Genomic DNA, 22748 nt, shown 5'->3' with positions numbered 1-22748 from the left:
TGCTTATAAACAGGGCTCAACAAATATGCTTATCTACTCGCCCATGGCGAGTAGATTTCAGCCGGTCGCCCCATTCACCGGTGGTCCACACATGCATGGTATGGGGCTGGCGAGTGGCCTTCTCCGCAATCGTCGAGCCCTGCTTATAAAAACAGATTTTTTTTTTTTTTTTGGAGGATAAGGCAATACGCAGCATTTATTAAAAATGCTGAACCAGTGTTAAAATCAGTACAAGTTCAACCTCCCAAATCTAGGACTCTCTGATCTGGCAACATCCATGGTCCAGCATGGTTGTTGCTGGACCAAATAGCCGCAGGTGCAGGAGCCAGCCGAAGAGAACGCAGGGTGTACGGAGTCCCAGCTGAGCCAGCAGCATCTAGGCAGGGGAACCCCAGTGTCAGCAGTGCCAGGCAGCATTGAGGAGCTCGCTTCCCTCCTCGCCCCCAGGGAATCCCAGTGTCAGTGAGGCCAGGTGGCTGGAGAGCCCCTGGTAGCAGGGCCAGTGCCAGCGGAGAACCCTCCCCCCCCGGAGCAGCGGGGCTAGGATGGCCAGGCAGCTCTGACCAGGAAACCCCAGGCTGCAGTGGGGCCAGGCAGTGGCTCAGGAGCTTCAGCTGGGGAACCCTGGCAGGAGGGTCAGGCAGGAGCCGGTGAGTCCTGGCTCCAATAGGAGAACCCCAGCTTCAGTGGAGTCAGGTAACCAGAAAGCCCCTGGCAGCAGAGCTAGCAGTGGCCAGGGATCCCTGGAAAACTCTCGGCAGCAGCAGGGGCCCACGGTGACTGGGCAGCCCAGGGCTGGGAAACCCCAAGGAACTGCTGGAGGTAGCAGGCTGGTGGTGGCCAGTTGGAACCTCCAGCGCAGCCTGCGGGGAATTTCAGCTGGGCCAGCTTTAATGGGGCAGCGGCCCAGTGGGGAGCCCCAGGGAGAGGAGCTGTCAGCAGGCATCCAGCAGAGGAGCCTTCACCTTCCCTGATCCGGCAAATTCCTTGGTCCGGGATGGCTCGGGTCCTGAGGGTGCCGGACTAGGGAGGTCTAACCTGTATATGCAGATACAGTCTCTCTCACACACACCCATCAGTAGCTTCTGCAATTGGTGTTGTAGTTACCTGTCCTTATTGCCTGAGTCACTCTAGTGGCAGATACTGAACACAAGTGAGAGCCGGGCCTCTGTTGGACTCATACTAAAGCTCCATTGTTTCAGAACAAACCCAAAGTCCCTTGGGTCTCGCCCACTTTTTAAAGTAACAGATTTTCATGTAGGCCTGTGGACTTTGCTGTGTCATGCTTGGATCATTAATCATAAACTGGCTCTTTTCACAGTTTTCTATCATTGGCATTTTGTTTTAACAGCCATCCTCCATCTTATCTCATATCTTGTTGATTTAAGGCAAATGCCCTTTGCACTTTAGGGTCATCACTGGCTATCAGAGTCTCAGGATGATGATGCTAGCATCTTCATTTCTGTCTTTTGTAATTTGTTGGTGTCTTTTCTACTCACATACCACACACGTACCTTATTTACACACCGAACATGTACCTCTTTCACACACAACAGGATGATGATTTCAGAAGCAAACTTCATATAAGACAACAATTCTATCAAGGCAGAACAGAACAAAGCAATCTTCAGTGTTACTAAATCAATATATTAATTTACATTGACAGTTCTGTCAGATGAACTGATTTTAGTACAGGTTTATCATAAACTAAGGTAAACATTTAATTCCCAAAACTATTTTAACATAGAGGGCAGTGTGCTTAAATTAACTCTTTCAAGCCTCCAAACTACAAGTTATGAGGCAAGGCCTCCGGTTAAAGCAAGAAAACTGGTGGATCACCAACAGGAGTTTGGGGAGTTTTCCCCATAGAGGAACAGACAGAAAAGAGGATTCCCAAAATGGTTAATGTAAGAACTTACTGATTTTGTTTTTTTATCTTCAAGCTGGTTTAGGTGAATTCAGAATTCGAGACTTGAATGATGAAATTAATAAACTCCTAAGAGAAAAGGGACACTGGGAGGTTCGGATAAGGGAGCTGGGAGGTCCTGATTATGCAGTAAGTATAAAACAACTGTGTTGGCAAACATCTCTGCAGTTAACTGTGAATAGCTAGCAAAGTGAAAACCCATCAACCCAAGACTTGAAAATTTAATCTGTTGTATATTGGATGACTAGTGTTTCATAGTGCATAATACAGATGTATTAAACACGTTTGGTTACTTTTTCCCAGTGTCTAGTATTTCAATGTTAACAAATTTTATTCAACCTCTAAACATGCTGAATAGCATGTTAGATAAAATAGTGATGACCTATCTTTCTCCCCTCTCCAGGTTCTGAAAATGACTATTTGATTACTTTCTTTCAGCACTGGGTTGATAAGATAAGGCTAAGGCTATTAGTACTTTTTGTTCCAAATCCAAAAAGATGCACAGACTCCATTTGTCACTGTCTGTGGTGCCACTGTCCTGCATCATGTCAGTCAGTGTGTAAAGGTGTTTATCAGAGAGCAAATACCCTAACTGGTTATGAATCATTTGACTTTTGACTTTAAGGTCTCTGAGACAAAATCAATTGTAATTTGTGCTAATTTATATACCTCTTTTATTGAAACATAGACTGGTAAGGAATCATGTAGGATACCAGATAGTAAACTTGTATATGGGATTTTATTGCCATTTTGTTTCTATGCTCTAAAATCCAGCATGTGGGGTGAGTAGGTAAGTCCGAGTGTGGGTCAGAGTCATGTTTTGCACAGTCCTTCTAACTGCTTGGTACTCAGTAAAAGAGAGAACATTTTCTCTTTTGGAGGAAAAAAGAAAAGATTGTTGTATGGGTTGCTACTCCAGAATCATCTGACACAGATAGAGAGCAGTTTTTTTAGCCTAGTAAACCAGAGCATGGATAATGCTAATTAATATAGGGAAGGAAAAATAACAATGGATTGGAGCAAAATTATTTTTATCTGCTTTCTTTTTAAAGAGAGTTGGTCCTAAAATGCTAGATCACGAAGGAAAGGAAGTTCCAGGAAACAGGGGTTACAAATACTTTGGAGCCGCTAAAGATTTACCAGGTGTCAGAGAGCTCTTTGAAAAGGAACGTAAGTAACTTTATCTGCTTTTCAGAGTTTTGTTATTTCTGTAGTGATGTTATTTCTAGAAGCGAAGTTTCTAATGCTTCAAAATTATGACGCTTTCAGCCAGAGTAATATCAGAATAATTTCTCAGTGGGTACGTCTACACTTGCACCCTAATTCGAATGAGGGATGCAAATGTAGGCGACCGAAATTGCTAATGAAGCGGGGATTTAAATATTCCACGCTTCATTAGTATAATCTTGCCCATGTGCTATTCTGATTGCCAGCTGATTCGAACCAGGAAGTGCGTTCCGGGCCACGTTAGTTCATTTTTTGAGGAGTAATGTTAGTTCGAACCAAGGGGTTTGATTCGAACTAATGCAGCCCAGGGCTCACTTCCTGATTCAAATGAGTTGGCGATCAGAAAAGCGTGCAGGCGAGATTATGCTAATGAAGCACGGGATATTTAAATCCCTGCTTCATTAGCAATTTCGGTTGCCTACATTTGCATTCCTAGTTCGAACTAGGGTGCAAGTGTAGATGTACCTTAACATCTTTCCTGTTGTACAAAATGTGTCATCTGAAATATGCGGTGAATCCTAGGGGAAGTGGAGAAAAAGAATCTCTTGGTGCTCATATTAGGCTAGTGATCCATCTAGTCAAACATTTAACTCGTTATAGCTAAGTTGCCATCCATTAAAAGCTCTTTCCTTGACTGAGAAGAAACCCGTTTATTTACATGGCTATTCTATCACAGCCATGATTACCTTCACTGGAATTTAATAAAATTGTTTTTTCTGCACTCACAAAGCGGAATGAATACAAAACATTTGAGTAATTCTTTCAAACATGGACAGGAAGATAAAAGGAGAAACTGAGTGTCTGATCTTCTCTCTTTCCCTGTTTTGCATTCCTGTATCTTAGTATGAAGTAGGGGCACACTACTTTTCTAGGTCAGAATGGCATGCCTGTAAGCTCATAAAACTAACCTTTGGTTAAAACTGTGTGACACTGTCCTGTTAAAATACTCTGCCTGTATTCAACTCTGCTCTGTTTCATATTGACTGAATCTTTATGAAAAGTTGCTTCTTGCATTCACTATAATGCTTAAGGAAACTAATTTTGTAGTCAAAGAAAAAGATAAATATACTATGATTTATATGAGTTGGCTTTCATCTATCTTGTAAACTAGATACACCATTGATCAATAACTGTATAGCAGTCTACATAGGGTTTCTGATTAATGGCCTATGTAATCTATCTCAGTCACTCTTTTTAAGAGGCAATCAGTGAACCAATAAAACAAAGAAGTGATCAGGGATGATCTCTGTAATAACGAGCAGTCCTGTGGCACCTTATAGACTAACAGATTTATTGGAGCATAAGCTTTCGTGGGCAAAGACCAACTTCGTCTTTGCTCCAGAATCCCCCTCTGTATGTCTGTGCTACAATAAAACACTCACAGACGTGCCCAAATTGCAGGGCTTTAGTGTAGAGGTTTGGGCTCAGGCTGGCACATGGGCTCTGGGATGTATCCGCCCCCATGCAGTGTTCCCTAGCCTGAATCTCTGCACTGCAGTTTTATAGCCCCCGAACCTGTGTGTCTGAGTCAGCTAACATGGGTCAGCTGCATTTGTTTTCATTGCATTGTAGATATAATCACAGAGGGTTATGTGGGATTTCCCTGTCAACTTTTAGATATTGTCATCCGGTGCTGAAGTAGGGATTGTACTACCCAAAGAAAAACTACTTGCCAGAAGCACTTGTTGACAATGAGGCTGGTATCAACCTAAAGAAACCTGCCCGAAAGTGGAAGCTGATGGGAATGCGGAGGGTTAGGATGATGGTCAGAGAACAGCCAGTCTGAATGCAGTTCAGGGAAGAACATAGCAGTTCTTTGAATACTAGTGACAGCTGTTTGTGGCCATTTTAGTTTTTAAATTAATCTGCCTTGCTTGGCAAGCAGTACAGGGTTGATGAGGGCAGGAGCAGCTGTTGATATTAGTACAGTCTTTTTTGGAGGGGGTATGGTTGAGAGTTTGATGATCACTTGTTCCTTCAGCCCTCCCTCCTCCAAGGAAGACTCGAGCTGAGCTCATGAAAGCGATTGATGCGGAGTATTATGGCTACAGGGATGAAGATGATGGTGTCTTGGAGCCATTGGAACAGGAACATGAAAAACAAGGTATGTGAGATCAAAAATGTCCTATATCAACTGGGTGCAGCTTCATATAAGGTTGTTTCTGGTGACCCCAGCTTGTTACACATAATCTATAATTTGAAGAGGGTTACTAGAGCAGAAGCGATTTTTTTTTTTAATCCTTTTCTTTAAAATGCTTCATTGCTTTTTTCCCTTCGGTATTTTGTAGATCTTCATTGTACATAGTTTTACCTACAATGAACGAATAGTATGCTTATTTTTTATATGTTTTTAACTTAAAGTACTGTAATGCTCTTTGATAGGAATCATAGAAGATTAGGGCTGGAAGAGACCTCAGGAGATCTAGTCCAACTCCCTTCCCCCCCCCCCCACTTAAAGCAGGATCAGCCACAACTAAATCCATCTCAAGCAGGACTTTGTCATGCCTGGCCTTAAAATCCTCTAAAAATGGATATTTCACCACCTCCCTAGACAACCCGTTCAAGTGCTCTACCACTCTCCTAGTGAAACAGTTTTTCCTAATATCCAAACTAGATCTCCCCCAGTGCAGTTTTGAGACCACTGCTACTTGTTCTGTCATCTGTTATCACTGATAACAGCCTGACTCCATCCTCTCTGGAACCCTCCTTCAGGCAGCTGAAGGCTGCTATCAAATCCCCCCTCGCCCTTCTCTTCTGCAGACTAAGCCCAGTTCCCTCAGCCTCTCTTCATAAATCATGTTCCCCAGCCTCCTAATCATTTTTATTGCCCTTAGTTGAACTCTCTCCAGGAATGTGTTTTTGTTGTTCCATTTAACTTCTTTGCTCCTATTGAAAAGGATAGTTAAGGGAAGCAGATGTTTTTGGGTTACTCTTTCTGGATGTTTCTTGCTAAAATTTCAATGTACAGCCAGTCTCCGAGTTACGAACAAGTTACAGACCAACACTTGGTCCGTAACTTGAACTGTTCATAACTCGGACCCCATTGAGTTACACATGACCATGCTGTTCGTAAGCGTGGGTTGCGTTCGTAACGCGGGGACCGCCTTTACAACTGCTCCATGGGAGCTTTGGTCGTAAGTGCGAATGGTCATAACTCGACCGTTCACAACTCGGGGAGCGGCTGTAAAACTTTGGCAATCTTTGATTTAGTTAAGCAAAAATAAAATTCAGGAAAACTACCATATTTTCATTTAAAGAGGGGGTGCAATCTCTCTCATTCCTCCATCTGCTTCCAAACAAGTGTCTAGCGGCAAGGATACCTTTCCCCTGGAGCTAAGTCGTCCTGATGAAAGAGACACAAGACTGGGAGTCAGGACATCTAGGTACTAAATCTCATGCTGTCACAGACTTTGGACACAGACTTTGGGTTTGAAATAGTGATGTTAAATATCGGTTAATTGAATAGTCGATTAACTTCATGAATTCTTATCAGTTAGTTGACTGTTCTGTAGTCCCTGGGCAGCCCCTGTCCAGGGGTGGATGGTAGGGATCTGACCTCCCGGACCCAACATGAGCTGGAACTAAGCCAGCTGCCTTCTTATCTGGCTCCTAATACACTTTAAATGCAGAGCTGCAGTGGGGGTAGGTCCAGGACCCAGTGCAAGCCGGGACTGAGCCGGGCTGCTGGCCAGCCTGCTAAAAAATTTACTGGCAAGGGGTGGGGAGGAAATGCATGTAGTCTATAGCATTGACCTATAAGCTTTTGCTTATCCGTTAAGCGACTATACTGTTACGTCCCTAGTTTGAAGTAGAGCAATAGGGAGACGGCTGTCATCTGAGAGAGCATTTGGGAGGTCAGTAGTTTGAGCATTGGCCTGCTAAACCCAGGCTTGTGAGTTCAATCCTTGAGGGGGCTTTTTAGGGATCTGGGGTAAATCTGTCAGGGCTGGTGCTTGGTTCTGCTGTGAAGGCAGGGGACTGGACTCGATGACCTCTCAAGGTCCCTTCCAGCTGTATGAGATAAGCAGGGCTCACCGAGCCCAGCATGCGCAGATTGCCCAAACCCAGCTCTTCCAGGATGTAATCTACTCACCACGGGCGAGTAGATTACATAGATTGTCGAGCCCTGGAGAGAAGTATATTTCCATATTGCACTGTGGTGTAGCTATCCCACAGTGCCTGCACTGCTTTGCATTCTGGGTTATGCTCCCAGTGCACATTGGGACCAAGACACTGCAGCAGGAGGTTCTGGATTCATTTCATCAGCATCCCATAACGTGCACCCTTTTTGGCTCTGGTTACCCTCACAGACGCTATAGTAGCATGAACATGGACCCTTTCGTGGATCCCGTTCATCAAAGCATTGTGGTGATGATTACCTTGGTGCACGTAATGGTGGACTATGTTGAGAGTGTATACATAGCACTCCAGGAGGAGTCTTGGGCCCGCTGTTCGTGCATGCCCTTGAGTTGAGTGAATTGGAAATGCTACTGACATTTGATTCTCTGGAAACAGTGGGACACCGGTTCCAGTGCCATCCTGCAAGCACAGACTAGTGGGACTGCATAGTGCTGCAGGTATGGGAAGAGCAGCAGCAGCTGCAAAACTTCTAAAATTCACAAGGCCGCTTTCATGGAACTTTGTAAATTGCTTTCCCCTGCCCTTGGGCAGGATCACCCAAATGAGACCACCTTTGACAGAAGCCTGTGGTAATTGCCCAGTGGAGCTTATAAAGCCAGACAGCTACGGGTCAGTTGGGAATCAATTCAGAGTGGGAAAATCTACAGTGGGGGCTGCTGTTCTACAAGTAGACAAAGCAATTAGTACCATTTTGCTATGGAGGGTAGAGCCTCTTTGAAGGATTCCATGGTCTGGCTTGGGAAGCTGGTTGGGTCCACACCTGTGGTTGAATGCTGCTGCTCGTAGAAGCAGCATGTTTGTGGCGATGCTCCAGACTGTCTGTTTGCCTCCTTCGTTTTTTGGTAGGACTGCCGCTGCACCTTTATTTGAACATGGCATTGCTGGGCATCCCTGAGATCCTTTTTCCAACATGCACTTTGCAATCTTTTCATAGATATTGGTGTTTCTTTTGCTAGTTCGGAGCTCCACGAGAATGGATTCCTCTCCCTGTGTCTCAATGAGGTCCAAAATCTCATTCATGCTCCATGCTGGTGCTCATTTGTGCCCCTGGGAACTGGAGCTCACAGGACTTGAACGCATGGAGCTTGTGGCCAGGTGTGCTGCTTGGTCTGAGGTGTGCCCTGCGGTGACTGCTCTGGCCAGAACTTGAGACTCTACTGCTCTCCTGGTGAACAGGGAAAAGCCCCGAGAAACTTTGATTTTCTTTCCTGCATGGACGCACCATGCTGTCCGTGCAGGAAACAAAATCAAAGTTTCTCGGGGCTTTTCCCTGTTCACCAGGAGAGCAGTAGAGTCTCAAGTTCTGGCCAGAGCAGTCACCGCAGGGCACTGTAGGATGCCTCTCAGAGGCCAAGAACATCGACTTTCAAAACACTGTGTCTGTACTACCATATAGTTGACCAAGCAAGATCAAATTTAGTGTTACTCCTCATGAAAAGCAAGAATACCAAATACCTGACTTTAGCAGCCCTTAAAATTGGAACGGTCTTGGTAGTGTGGACTCATTGTTGAGAAGATCAACGTTATGTGGCTAAATTCAAACTAAACTTCTAGGCCCAGTGTACACTACAACCGTACCCCCACAGTCAATTATTTAAGCGATGCGTCCACACTACCTAGCCCATTATTCTAGTTCGGGGCCATAGAATTTGAACCCTGTAGTCCTGCTTTTCGCAAGGAGTAACGCTATTCCCGACATTGCGTGTCTAGAATAACGGTCGGATAGATGTGCCCGTGCTGCTAATTTGACCTAATTGGTCTCTGGGAAGCCTTCCACAGCTGTTGGCTCTGGCCACACGTGGCATCTCCACTGCTTTTCCCCCTCCCCCCCCCCCCCCATGGAGTTCTAGGAGTCCAGGGAACTGGGGAAGTGCCTGTCCCACATGGTCAGCTTCATGAGCCCCGTGCAAGTGACCAGCGTACGGAGACGAGCGCCCCCATCACCCCCCCCCCCCCCCCAGACATACCGACAGCTGCCAGCACTTCTGCTCCAGCTTTGATTACGAGGGAGATCTTGGACCTCATCCTTATGGTGCTGGTGCTTGGTTAGAAGCATTCTGCCTCAGCACTCCACCCTGGCAAAAACGTCTCCCCCCCTTATTCTCACTCAGATTGTGGAACACACAACAGGCCACCGCCATGAAGGAGATGTTACACTCGCTGAGGCCCGGCAGGTGAGGAGACTCCGGAACCTCCCCTTTAAATGCCCGAACGTGCATTCCATCACCATTCTGCACCTGCTCAGCCCGGTGTTGAACTCCTCCTTGCTGGGCTCCAGGCTGCCTATGGAGGGCTTCATGAGCTAGGGGAGCAAGGCCAGGCTGCGTCACCCAGGATCAGACTGGGCATGTCCACCTCCTTGACTCTGATTGTCCGGTGAGGGGGAAAAGTGCCGGCATGCTTCTTTCTGAAGAGCCATGAGTTTCGAAAGATGTGCACGTCATGCACCTTTCTCAGCCATCCAGCATTGATGTCAGTGAAGTGTTCCTTGTGATCCACAAGGGCCTGCAGCACCCTGGAGAAGTACTCCTTGTGGTTGATGTGTTCCCAGGCACGGTGGTTGGGAGCCAGGATTGGGATGTGTGTTCCATCTATGACCACTACCACCCAGTTAGGGAAGCCCATGTCGGCAAAGCCATCCACAATGATGTCCACGTTGCTCAGAGTGGTGATCCTCTGTAATAGGACATGGTTGATGGCCTTAGCTACTTGACAAGCACAGCCCTGACTAGATTTCCCAGCCTGAACTGATTCCCAACTGAGTAGTAGCTGTCTGGAGTGGCAATGATCACACACTTCTGCACGGTGAGAGCAGGTCTCGTGGGTGTCCTGTTGCCTGAGGGCAGGGATGAGCCACTCGCAGAGTTCGAGGAAGATTGCCTTGCGCATGTGGAAGTTCTGCAGCCACTGCTGATCATCCCATCTCTGACGATGCTGTCCCACCAGTATGAGCTTGTCTCTCTCCACCAGAAGCAGCATTCCATTATGTTCAGGGGATTGAGGAGCATGCACAGGATCAGAAGCACCTGGACTTGGCTGAGCAGGGCCTGCAGGCCACACAAGGGTTCGTCATCCTATAGCCTTGTTCTGTTCCTGCTGGAGCAACTTGCTTACACTGTTGATGTACTGCAGCATGAGGTGCAGCATGAGAGCCGCGAGTATGGCGCTGCTGGCTGCAGCTCTGTCTCCATGATCACAGCACTGTGGTGTCCCCACTGTGTCCCTTTTCTGTCCCACCATGGAGGAGGGAGTGGGAGAGTACCTTGTGGGACACAGGTATGGAGAACAGCCCCTGTAAGCACCCCTTGCTGTTTTCTGGGCCAAGCGGACGCCAGAAGCATCCTGGTCCTGTCCTGGCATGTTCCTAAAGTGTTTCCTGGGGCTCTGAGTCCAAGGCCGGCTCTGTGAATGTGGACGTACTACCTCAGAGCAAATTCAGTTCTTGCCTGCAGTGTGGGCATGGCCCCTCGACTTCTCAACATCAGGTGCCCAGAACTCCAACTTAGGAAATTTGAACTATCGCATAATGTAGGCATGCCCCAGTGTAGACTCGGGCTTTGCGTAGCACTTTGAGGTCCACAGGGAAAGCGATAGTAGCCCTGAGTGCTAGTTTCACTATAGTGGGCCATAGCCGAGTTCAGTAGAACATCTTGCAAAAGAAGATCCATTGGAATCTATCCTAAAGTTAGTACTTAGAAATGTGCATTGGGAAGACTGGTTAGGTTATTTATTGATCCACAATGGTTTGCTACATAAAGGAGTAGAAACCATTTGTGTAATGTACCATCTGACTCCAGTTAACATTTGGCATATGCTTGCACAGTTATGTCTATAAGCAGAAGGATACAGGAGAAACTATTAATTTTAATTCATATATTATGAAAGGAATGAGCCTAAAGCGAATTAGATGAGCCACAGAGGAAATAGATGAGCTGCTGTAATTGATTATTCGTGGATGCTCTATAGTAATCAAATACTGCCTTTCACTTGTTTTTTGGGGGTTTTTTTCCCCCCTCTTCTCCCCTCTGACTTAATTTGTTTTCCATAAATATTTAGGTTCATAAGTCTCGGTTTCTACCTTCTTGAATTGATTATCTGTGTAGTTTTTAGTTAATATGTGACTTGATATTATTCCATTGACTTTGTTCCTTTATCGCAATCTTTGTGAATGTGGAGATGCACCTTCATTGCATACTTCAGCTGAGTCAAATGATGATGTGTGAGAGCCACAGCTGATGCATTGGGAGTTTGGGTTAAACTCTCCCTTTTTTCAAGTCCCTAAGGACAGCCTTTTCTTTCTAAATTGAAGTTTTTCCTGCAGAGTTAGTTATTCTTTTCAGCTTGCCACTCTGTAACCTGATCTTGCCATAGATGTTAATCCAGGCTGTGTACTCAACTTGCCAAAGTTCTGCTGCAGATAGGAGCAAACATTTGGTTGTAATGTGTTTGAGCAGTTCCCATGTTGCACAATATACTGCTCCCAAATTCAGCTGCAAAGCCTGATCTCTTTTCACTCCCTGCAGTTTCAGCTGCACAGAAATGCTGAACGCTATGCAGTAGGAAGAACTGTGTTAAGAGAGCCTCTAAAGACTGCGAGCTGTTGCCTAGCTTCCCCAATACTACACTGCTTCTAGTGTTAGTGCCTGAAATCAGGGGGTTTGTTGCAAACCTGGGGTCAGCGCATAATTTGGCTTCCTTCTGGGTGCTGGAAAAGAATGTGCAGGGGCAGAAGTAGGTAAGAATAGATCCAGATGATACAAGGGAGAAGGTGATGATCAAGCAGTGGTGAGAGGAGGAGGAAGGAGGGTGATAGGTGTACAAGGGGAGTCGGTAAAGACAGCAACATTGGTATCTGAATAGGCTGCCACTGCCAGTGTGGGACTGAAGCGTTTGGCAAGAATGGGATTAGACTCTCTGTGCAGGGAATAGTGGAAGAGCACAGTGAAAGGAGTGGGTCAGATTTTTGCAGGACTTGGTATAGCAACTGGTGGAACATTGTGGGATAGAGCCTAATGTGGGTGGAAGATGGCAATAAGTGGGAACAAGAAGGCGCTGGGAGCCCAGATATAGAGGGAGGAGTGAAGCATTAGAGTGAGAACAGGATCTGAGGGCAATGGGGCTGCTGCAAACATTAGAAACTTCTAGTTTTGTATCTTGGCTTCACTGGCTACAGACAGGAAGGGCAATATACTGGATTCACATGACTGCCAAAGAGAGTTTCTCCCCACGTGACACTGCCATTTGTAATAAATTGAGACGCCCAAGCCCCTTGGCTTGAAAGGAGGGAGGTAGGGAATTTAATTGGTTCATGTGAGGTAATGTTTGTTGGCTTCTAGAGCATACGGTAAGGAGTGTTGAAGCAAAATGCAGGACTATGTAGCACTTTAAAGACTAACAAGATGGTTTATTAGATGATGAGCTTTCGTGGGCCAGACCCACTTCCTCAGATCAAATAGTGGAAGAAAATAGTCACAGCCATATATACCAAAGGATACAAATAAAAAAAATGAACACAAAGAATTTTTTAATTGTATCCTTTGGTATATATGGCTGTGACTATTTTCTTCCACTATTTGATCTGAGGAAGTGGGTCTGGCCCACGAAAGCTCATCATCTAATAAACCATCTTGTTAGTCTTTAAAGTGTTACATTGTCCTGCATTTTGCTTCAGCTACACCAGACTAACACGGCTACATTTCTATTACTATTCTGTAAGGAGTGTGTTTTCTTTAGCTTCTTTTGAATGACTTGGGGTTCATGATTATGGAGTACTTGAAGGTTGTTTTGGTGGGCAATTCATTAGAGTTTAGCTGATTTAGGAAAATCATATTTTTGGATATTTAACCTTTTTGGTGTGTAAGAATAAATATATTGAGTCAGACCAGAGTAGTATCTGGCCACTGTCAGGCAAATGTAAGGTGCCCCAGAGGGAGTGAACAGAACAGGCAGCCCTCAAGTGATCTTTTCCCCGTTGCCCATTCCCAGCTTCTGGTAAACACTATCCCTGCCCATCCTGGCTAATGGCCATTGATGGACCTATGCTCCATTAATTTATCTAGCTCTTTTTTTAACTCTCTGATAGTGTTGGCTTTCACAACATCCTCTGGCAAGGAGTTCCACAGCTTGACTATGCATTGTGGTGGTGGAGGGGGGCATACGCTTCCTTTTTGTTTTGTTTTTTAAACATGTTGCCTATTAATTTCATTTGTCCCCTAGCTCTTGTTATAGAAGGATTAAATAACTTTTCTTTATTCACTTTCTCCACACCATTCATGATTTTATAGATCTCGACCATATCTTCAACCCCTTAGACATCTCTTTTTCTAGGCTGAAAAGTCCTGGTCTTGTTAATTTCTCCTCATATGGCAGCTGTTCGTTTACCCTAATTTGTTGCCCTTTTGTGAACTTTTTTCAATGCTGAGAGATCTTTTTGAAGATGAGGAGACCACATCTGCACACACTTATACAGAGGCAAGAAGACATTCTCCATCGCTTTCTTAATGATTCCCAACAGTCTGTTTTTTTGACAGCCACTGCAGATTGAGTGGATGTTTTCAGATAACTGCCCACAGTGACTCGAAGATCCCTCTCTTGAGTGGTAACAGCTAATTCAGACCCCATCATTTTATATGTATAGTTGGGATTGTTTTTCAATATGCATTACTTTGCATTTATCAACATTGGCTTTCATTTCCCTTTGTTGCCCAGTCACCCAGTTTTGTGATATTCTTTTGGAGCTCTACACAGTCTGCTTGGGACTTAACTATCTTGAGTAGTTTTGTGTCCTCTGCAAATTTTGCCACCTCACTGTTTACCTTTTTGTCCAGATCATTTATGAATGAGTTGGTTAGGACTGGGTGTAGTACACACCGGAACAACACTAGTTACCTCTCTCCATTCTGAAAGCTGACCATTCATTCCTACCCTTTGTTCCCTGTCTTTAACCAGCTTTCAGCCCAGAAGAGGACCTTTCCTTTTATCCCATAACAACTTTACCTTAAGAATCTTTGGTGAGGAGCCTTGTTAAAGGCTTTCTGCAAATCTAAGTACGCTATGTCCACTGGATCTCCTTGTGCATGTGCTTATTCACCCCCTCAAAGAATTCTAGTAGATTGAGAGACCTGGTTTCCCTTTACAAAAATCATGCTGAGTCTTTCCCTCAATAAATTGTTTGTCTGTGTGTCTGACAATTGTATTCTTTCCTATAGTTTCAACCAACCTGTATTTGCCAGGTCACCTCTGGAGCCCTTTTTAAAAATTGGCATCATATTAGCTATCCTCCAGTCATCAAACAAAAGCTGTTTAAATGATAGGTTGCAAACCACAGTTAGTAATAGTGTATTTCAAAAGCTTGTGTAAGACCATAATTGTTTGTATGGGTGATTCAGATACATTGGGAGGGGAAAAAATGACAGACTTTCCCAATGCAGTAACACATGAGATCTTATTTGTTTCCTGTTAAAAGAATCTTAAAAGGTCTGCAGTTACGAGACGACATCCAGGCGCTCTTCTGCTCTGCTCATGTGAAATGTAGAATTAAATGATTATACAATACTTGAACTTTCCTAATTGGCAGTAGCTGTCTTTTTCACCACTTATGCTATCACACAGCAGCACAGCTAAATGATCATGGTCAGTTTCCCACCTATAGTTTTATTTATTTACTTGAGTAAAGAGGGGCTAGTAATTCCACTGTTGCTGTCAAATATGAGAAATGTCTGCCTTCTGGGTATTGTAACTAAGTGCATGGTAAGAAAGCTATTAGCAAATTTGTGGGTTTTTTAGAGACATTGGTGTCTTCTTTGCTAGGAGATTGACTAACACTGAATGGTGCAGATGGGCTCTCATTGCATATGTTGGTAGTCCTGGCAGGATATATGCAGGCTGATTTGAGATAGATGTGGACCCTAATGTGAAGGCTGCAATATCAGGTAAAGACATGAAAAAATGAGAAGTGGTGTAATGTCCACACTCCTTGTAACTTGAAGTAGCCCAGCTGCTTTTATGTTAAAGGTGCATTAGCATTTGCAAGTTTCTGTGCCCCATGTATAGTAACCCAAGAGTGGCTATCCACAACATGAAATCTTTACAACCTGTTCCTGTTACTTTAAATAAAAATACATTTCATTTGGCTAGACTATAAAATGGAGAAAATAAAACTGAGTCAAGCAGAACGTGGTTTAGCCTTGCAGGATTGCAGGTAGTTAAGTTGTTGAGACAGTGTCCTTTCTGGTTGCAATTGCTAGAAACTGTTTTTTCTTTGTGATCCTGTCTGATATCTGTTTTGTGGGCATTGATCCTTTGGCGAAGTGTCTGAGACGTTTGTCCAATGTACAAAGCAGACGGACACTTTCGGCACATGATGGCATAAATTAGATTTCTGGATGCGCAGAATATGTGTTCTTGATCTTATAACTCACTTGGTTAGGTCCAATAATGGTATCAGTAGAGTGAATATGTGGACAAAACAGATCTCAGACAGGATCACAAAGAAAAAACAGTTTCTTGCCATTTCAACCAGAAAGGACACTGTCTCAACGACTTAACTACCTGTATCCTGCTACAGACCTTTTAAATCTGCACTTGAAAGGGAATCCTCTGAACTGTCATTCATGCTAAAATTCGACACTCTACATCTGAGTCTAAACAAAGGATCTAGTTCTTACCCATTACAAAGATAGCTTCCCCAATTATCACCTCTAATATCATTAGCCCACAGACATTCACCTCCCCACCCCATCCCATCCCCCTTCTGTTCTGAAATGTGATTTGTCCTTTTCATATGTGTTCATTTTTTTTTAATTGTCATTGTATCCTTTGGTATATATGGTTGTGACTATTTTCTTCCACTATTTGATCTGAGGAAGTGGGTCTGGCCCACGAAAGCTCATCATCTAATAAACTATCTTGTTAGTCTTTAAAGTGCTACATAGTCCTGTATTTTGCTTCAGCTACCCCAGACTAACACGGCTATATTTCTATTACTATTCTACATGTTAATCTGTAACTTGAAAAAAAACTAATATTCTTGTAGCACCTTAGAGACTAATAGAAATATATATAGTATCGTGAGCTTTCATGGGCAAAACCCACAAGTGTGTGGTAAATCTCTATACAAAAGCTCAGAAGAATTAACATCAGTTCTGTAACAAGCTTTCTTGTCTGACATTACTTTTAAACCTAATTATGTAGTGTCACCACTTTATTTTTCCAACCAGTGATAGCAGAAGCAATGGAAAAATGGAAAGTAGAGAGAGAGGCACGACTTGCAGGAAGTGACAAGGAGGAGGAAGAGGAAGAAATAAACATCTATGCTGTCAATGATGATGAGGTACAATGGTGAATAAAGAGACTCAAGTTTTTATAGTAATTAATGTTAGGCTGGGTAGCATGAGCCTCCTTTAGATGTCTTAAGCATTAACTATTTGGAAGGAGAGTGGCTACTTTGTTGTTAGGAGAATTTCACTATCCTCCATACTCTCTGCAGGAGTGTTTGTGGTTGATACAAATTAACACTAGAATGGGACTTTTTTATTTTAAGTCCTGCTTAGTGTGTGACCCAAGTCAGCAGCCTGGGAAGGCTTTTTCCTATGATTTGAAAGAAAATCACGTAAGAAGATTACTTTTGAGTTTTTATTTCTGGGGAGCTCTGAGTAGCTGCGGATATTGATTTTAAATGGCATTTGAGCTGAAGAATCTTTCTGAACAGTTTGTATTTATCGGTACACATAGAACAGTGTGCAGAATGTTTAGTGTCTGTAGTTGAACTTATTGACGCTAGTTGTTTTGCGTACAGTAGAACTTCACTTATTCTCACTTTGACGTACCACAAAACCATCTTCCAGCTTTGTTCTTCTGTGAAGCACAGATTAGCAAGGTCCTGTCGGTGTTAACAAGCTGGAGTAGTGGCGTGACATCATGCTTCTTGCAGTGCAGTGTGGGATGTGCATGTCACTCCAACCCTAACCCACACTGAGATCCTGAGGTAGTGCTCCTGCTGTCTTCTATTCCTGGGAGGTCAGCAGCATTGCAGAAGCATGCTCTTATTGCTTGCGCAATGCTTTGCTGGGCCTGTACTAGGAACTAGTCCATCTGGCAAAGTTTGCTTGGCTGTTCCTCCATGACCTTGCTCTGTCTATATCTGTTATCTCCCATGACTACATTGAGCCCAGCTATAGCGTAGTGATGTTAAATTTAGTTTAATCAACTAATTGACTAGTTGATGGACTTTGCCTTGACCAGTCGATTTAGTCAATAAGTGGGGGAGTTGCAGCGGGATTAGCTCCCAGCTGGGTGCTAACTCCTCTGTGGCTCTGCCTTTTAAACGTATCAAGAGCCAGCATGTTCTTCAGCCTTTTAAAATGTATTAAGTGCAGCGTGGTGAACCTGGTGCGAGCCAGGACAGCTGATTACTGGCTCGCACCCAGTTCCCGCTACCCTTCTACCTCCCCTGCCCCCCGTGGAGACAGTGCTGGTTGGAACTGGTTTTTAAGCCGTCTTCCCCCCCAGCACTGGCTCCTGCTCCTCTACCACTTGCTGCCTCTACCACAGAGGCAGCACAGGGGGGTGGAGAAGCAACTAGTCAGGCGACTATGCTTGATCGGATAGTCGAATAGTTGCTTACATCCCTGCTCTAAGGAGGAAAGAGTGAGGGATCAGTCACTTGACAGAAGAATGAGATGGATATCTCCGTAAAGGCCCCTAATCCCCAGCCCGAGTTAACTGGCTGCTCTGCACTGCCCTGGCTGAGAAATTTGTGGAAAAGTAAGAACGTGGCCTCATGTCCATACGTTAGCAGCACAAGGAATAGCACCTGGTACAGAGCAACGTAAGCAGTTCTGGTTTAGGACTTTAAGTAGCAGGGTCTGGGTGGTGTGGTACTTTCCCTTTGCTCTTTGGAGAGTAATGCCTCCTACAGTGTTTTGCCCCCAATGCTTTGTAGTTCACAAGCCTCATTAATTTGTCTTGGGGTTGCCTCCACTACTGCAGATCAGTGAGGTTTAGCTATAGTGCCTTGTTGATGGAAATGGCAAAATAAACCTGTTAAAACTTCTTGAATTTTGTAGTCTGATGAAGAAAGCGGCAAAGAAAAAGAAGGTGAAGAAGGCCAGCAGAAATTCATTGCTCATGTTCCAGTGCCATCACAACAAGAGGTAAGAAATAACAGGAAGACAAAGGCACACACGACCATTTTCTGCTTGTTACATTGTGGGACCTAATTTGTGGCAGGCATCCTATAGTAAGTGTATTCTACTGGTTAAGGGGCAGGTCTCTTGGTTCTCTTCCTGAGTATTGGCTCGCTGTGGAAATCACTTAAGCTCTTCACCTCCATTCACCCATCTCTCAAAGGGGGATGTTTCACTTTCTAGGGGTGGTACGGAACATAACCCTTGTCGTTGTGAATGCTTTCATCTGAGAGTCTTTAAAAAGTCGTGTATAAATCAACATACAGGTTGAAACTCTCTGATCCGAGACCCTCTTGTCTCTCTAGACCAGAGAGCCCCGGGCGCAGTGGTTCGGAGTGGCCGGAAAGGGAACCGGTCTGGTTGGCGGCAGCCCACGGGCCAGCGGCCTGGGGATAGAGAGCCCTAGGAAAGACTGCAGCCCCATTCCCCATGGGGTGGCAGGAAACCCAGGAACAGCAGGGCTGGGCAGCAGAGGTAGAGAGCCCCAAGAGTAGCTGCTGCCTTGCGGGGGGCCGGGGCAGGAGCCCGGGAACAGGTGCCTCCCTGCGTTGGGGTTGGGAACCCTGGGAGCAACGGCTGCCCTGCCTGCTTCTTGTGTACAGTATCACCTGAAAGTGAGAACAGGCATTCAAATGGCACTGTCATAGCTGGCACTGCAAGATATTTACATGCCAGATGTAGGAAACAGCCACAGATATTTAAATGGTATTCTGTTATTGTTTAATAGTGCGATGAATTGAGATTTTTAAAATCACTTGTCAGCCCTAGTTTGGAGTCTTTGATATCTTGCCTTTTTTCTTAACCTTTAAATCTCTGTTTTTATTGCTATGTTTTGGGAAACAAGTAACTATTTTTTAAAATGACCCTAGTTAGATGAGCCTGAAATCAGTCGCTTTTAAAACTGTTCTAGGGTGCGTTAGTGGTTTACCTGAAACAACTCCTGAGACGTCTCACCCAGTTTATGGTTATCTAGAACTAGATGTGCCTCTGCCTCACCCCATCATGCTTGGCACCAGGGAAAGCAAGGACGACAGTAACAGACCCAAATGAAGCTCTTGATACAGAGTGATAATCCATAAACTGAGATGGCAAAATTATAGGGGAAAGAAATGCTGCTGTTGATTCAGTGACCACAACACTGTGAAGAACAGTCAGGGCAGGGCACCTTTGCTGAACTACTGTTGATGATGTAGGCAAGGGGAATTAGAGGGATTCCATTTGTCAAGTGGAAAAGTTGTGTCTCAAGTTGATCTGTGCAAGAGTTAGTGATTTCTAATGATTCAACCAGCCTTTCCTTGTCTTAATGGGTTTGTCTACTGCAGTCTAGCATTAGAGCTGAAGAGAAAGTTCTTTTTAATTAAAAATTAGTGTCTGTAATGTCTGTAGTGTTGGTAATTTTAAGACCGCGAAACATGCAGGCAGTTTTCTTTTATTAAAAGAATTAATTAGTCTTGCTGTCTGACTTTGAAATGAAGAGCAAAGATACAAATTAACCTGCTGTGGTATGGAATTAGTCTACTTTTTAGAGCTGTTGTTTGTTCATCTTGCCTTATTGAAAAGCTCTGAAATAGGAAATTGGCTCACTTGAATTACTTTATCTAGTCAGAGTTCTGAGCAGATCATCTTATTCAGTAAAATGGCAAAATGAGTCTGTGCAAAGAGACTTTTTAAATATTATTGTGTAGTTGCAAAGTTCTAAAGTAGTCAGTCTCTTCCATTTCAGTAATAACCTTTGATGACCAGCACAGTTTTAGGTGAACATTGCAAGCAATATGAATACTACTATTACTATTACCACTGCTTCTGTCCTGTGTAGTCCAAGTTGGATCTTTACTTCCCTTGTCTGGCAACATCTGTGGTTGGGTATCCCTACGGGGGCCCCATGCTCAGCAACTCCTCTCTCACCCTCCATAGCTTTCGGAGTGCTGCAAATAGCTCATTTGAGGTTTTCAAGCTCGGGGTGGGGGGCAGGCGGGGGCGCTCAGGGAAATAGGGTGGCTGCAGATACAATGCCTGCGCCAGGGTCCAACTGTCAGTCCCTCTAGAGATGTAATAGTGTAGTTGATTAACCAATAAGCAAAAGCTTATAGGTTAATGTTACAGACTACATGCATTTCCATGCTTTATTCCTGTCTTCCCCCTCCCCTCTCCCCCACCAGTAATTTTTTTAGCAAGCTGGGACCTATCCCTGCTGCAGCTCTGCATTTCAAGTGCATCAGGAGCCAGGCAGGCAGCCTGGCTCCGTTCCTGCTCATGCAGGGTCTGGGAGCTCAGCTCCGCCTGGACAGGGGTTGTTGCCACACCACACTGTGCAGCAGCATGGGGTGACAGGCAGCCGGTCCACAAGGGGAGCTAGTTTTTAAACTGGCTCCCCTTATGGACCAGCTCCTGCCTGGCCATCCCATGTTGCTGCCTCTGATACAGAGGCAGCAGTGCAGAGTGACAGGGGGCTCCTCAGGAGTGGGGATGGAGTGCACTGGCTGCCAGCCTCATCCCCAGGGATTATAGAATAGTCAACTAACCGATAAAAAAATTCATGAGGTTAATTGACTATTCGATTAACTGATATTTAACATCCCTAGTCAGGTCCCGAGGGTACTGGACCAGAAAGATACAACCTGTAACACTTTCTCTTAAGGCCCGCTTCTTCCAGCCTTCACAGATTGGTTTCATTTTTGCCTGATCTAGAATCTCTGAGTTTGAGTGATTTAAATGAAAGGTTGAATGATTTTATATTTTGTGTTTACAGATTGAGGAAGCTCTTGTCCGGAGAAAGAAGATGGAGCTTCTCCAGAAGTATGCTAGTGAAACTCTCATGGCACAGAGTGAAGATGCTAAAAGACTTCTAGGATTGTAGTGTCTTACTCCTAGGACTGTTGTCTCCTACCATTGGGGGGAAGGAGGGAGAGAGGGGGGAGGGAGAGAGAGAGGGGGAGAGGGAGTTTTACAATCCATCCGAACAGCAGTTATTTTGATCCCTTTTAAATATAGACTCAGCAGCAACTGAGTCTCTGCTAATGCTAAGAATAAAAGATTATCTTCCTACAGCATATTTCCCACATAGGTTTGTCCTCTCCTCTATCTCCACTCTAAGGAATGTATTTATTGTCCCTCAGGATACGTCTAGACTGGCGTGTTTTTCCGGGATACCAGCGGTATCCCAGAAAAACTCCACGGCATCCAGAGAACATGTTTGCTCTTCTGCTTTTTTTGCGGAAGAGCAAACGCGCTTTTTCGGGGAGCCCTGTATACCTACTTCTATGAGGAATAAGGGCTCCTCCGAAAGAGGAGGCTTTTCCGCCAAATAGCGGAAAAGCCTCTTGGAAAAGCAATAAAAAAGCTACGCAAGTTGCAGAGCACAATTTGTGTCGCTTTTTCTGATGAAGGACTGTAGTCTAGACCTAGCCTTAGTTTAATAAAAAAAAAAAAAAAATCAGCAAAACTAAGAAGTCCTCCTTCATGTTTTCATTACCTCCCCTCTTCCCCGGCTTGCATTCATTTCCCTTTCTCTGTAGATGGAGAATAGGGGTAGAAAAGCAAATCAAAGAATTTCCTCCTGCAGCCAGAGAAGATGCCTTAGGAGTGACATGACTGGCAAATATTTTTTTATTCCTTCACATTCTCACTATTAATTCTGCTCCATGCTTGCTCTCCTATAGTGATGTTTAGGGGTAGGTCTACTAATTATAAACTGTTAAAATAGCCTATAACCTGTTAATCTGAGATGGTTTGAAAACAGCTTCCACGGCTAGTTCCTACACTTGAGAGAAATCACTCTCAAATTCTGAAGAACTCTCAACTATGTGCCCAAACCGTGCAGTTTTCTTGTAGTCTGTGTAAAGCTTTTCTCCTGTTATAATTCAGCCTGTTCCTGGATGGATTGCTGGAGTGCTGGATATTTCAGCAGTTACTGTAAATACTTTTTCACCTTTTCTAATGAGTTACTCAGATCTTTTTAATAAAGCATTTTATACAAACTAAGTTTCTGTATTATTTTCAGTCTGACTCAAAGTGTGTCCTTTCTATAACCAAAGAAGGGAAGTCATAAGATCCCTTCACCAGAGGGCTGTTAAGTCTTGCATCACCAGCTTCTCTTGACTGCTGTAGCACATAAGAGACAATCTCTCGGGGCATGTCTACACCACAGAGTTATTTTGAAACAACAAGGTGAGCGTCCACACAGCAAGCCCATTATTTGAAAATAATGGGTTTGTTACAGTGAAATAACCACCCCTGAATCTACGAGGAATAATGCCCATTTCAAAATA

The 22748-nt window shown here is 44.4% G+C and overlaps 1 protein-coding gene across 1 annotated transcript in view; it reads left to right on the top strand.

Annotated features, from left to right (window-relative positions):
• ISY1 (ISY1 spliceosome associated protein) overlaps positions 1–22457 on the top strand; it is a 32441-nt gene extending 9984 nt beyond the window's left edge. Inside the window, exons 7-12 of the mRNA XM_089781010.1 lie at positions 1944–2056; positions 2980–3097; positions 5136–5258; positions 16513–16625; positions 18361–18447; positions 21230–22457. Of these exons, the coding sequence (XP_089637136.1) occupies positions 1944–2056; positions 2980–3097; positions 5136–5258; positions 16513–16625; positions 18361–18447; positions 21230–21337 (662 nt within the window). The 3' untranslated portion in view covers positions 21338–22457. The remainder of the gene's footprint in view (positions 1–1943; positions 2057–2979; positions 3098–5135; positions 5259–16512; positions 16626–18360; positions 18448–21229) is intronic.
• Positions 22458–22748: the final 291 nt, after the last annotated feature.

This window comes from Pelodiscus sinensis, chromosome 11, assembly GCF_052426305.1.
Source record: "Pelodiscus sinensis isolate ZL-2025 chromosome 11, ASM5242630v1, whole genome shotgun sequence".
NCBI classification, from domain to species: domain Eukaryota; kingdom Metazoa; phylum Chordata; order Testudines; family Trionychidae; genus Pelodiscus; species Pelodiscus sinensis.
This window is presented reverse-complemented; position numbering and strand designations above follow the sequence as displayed.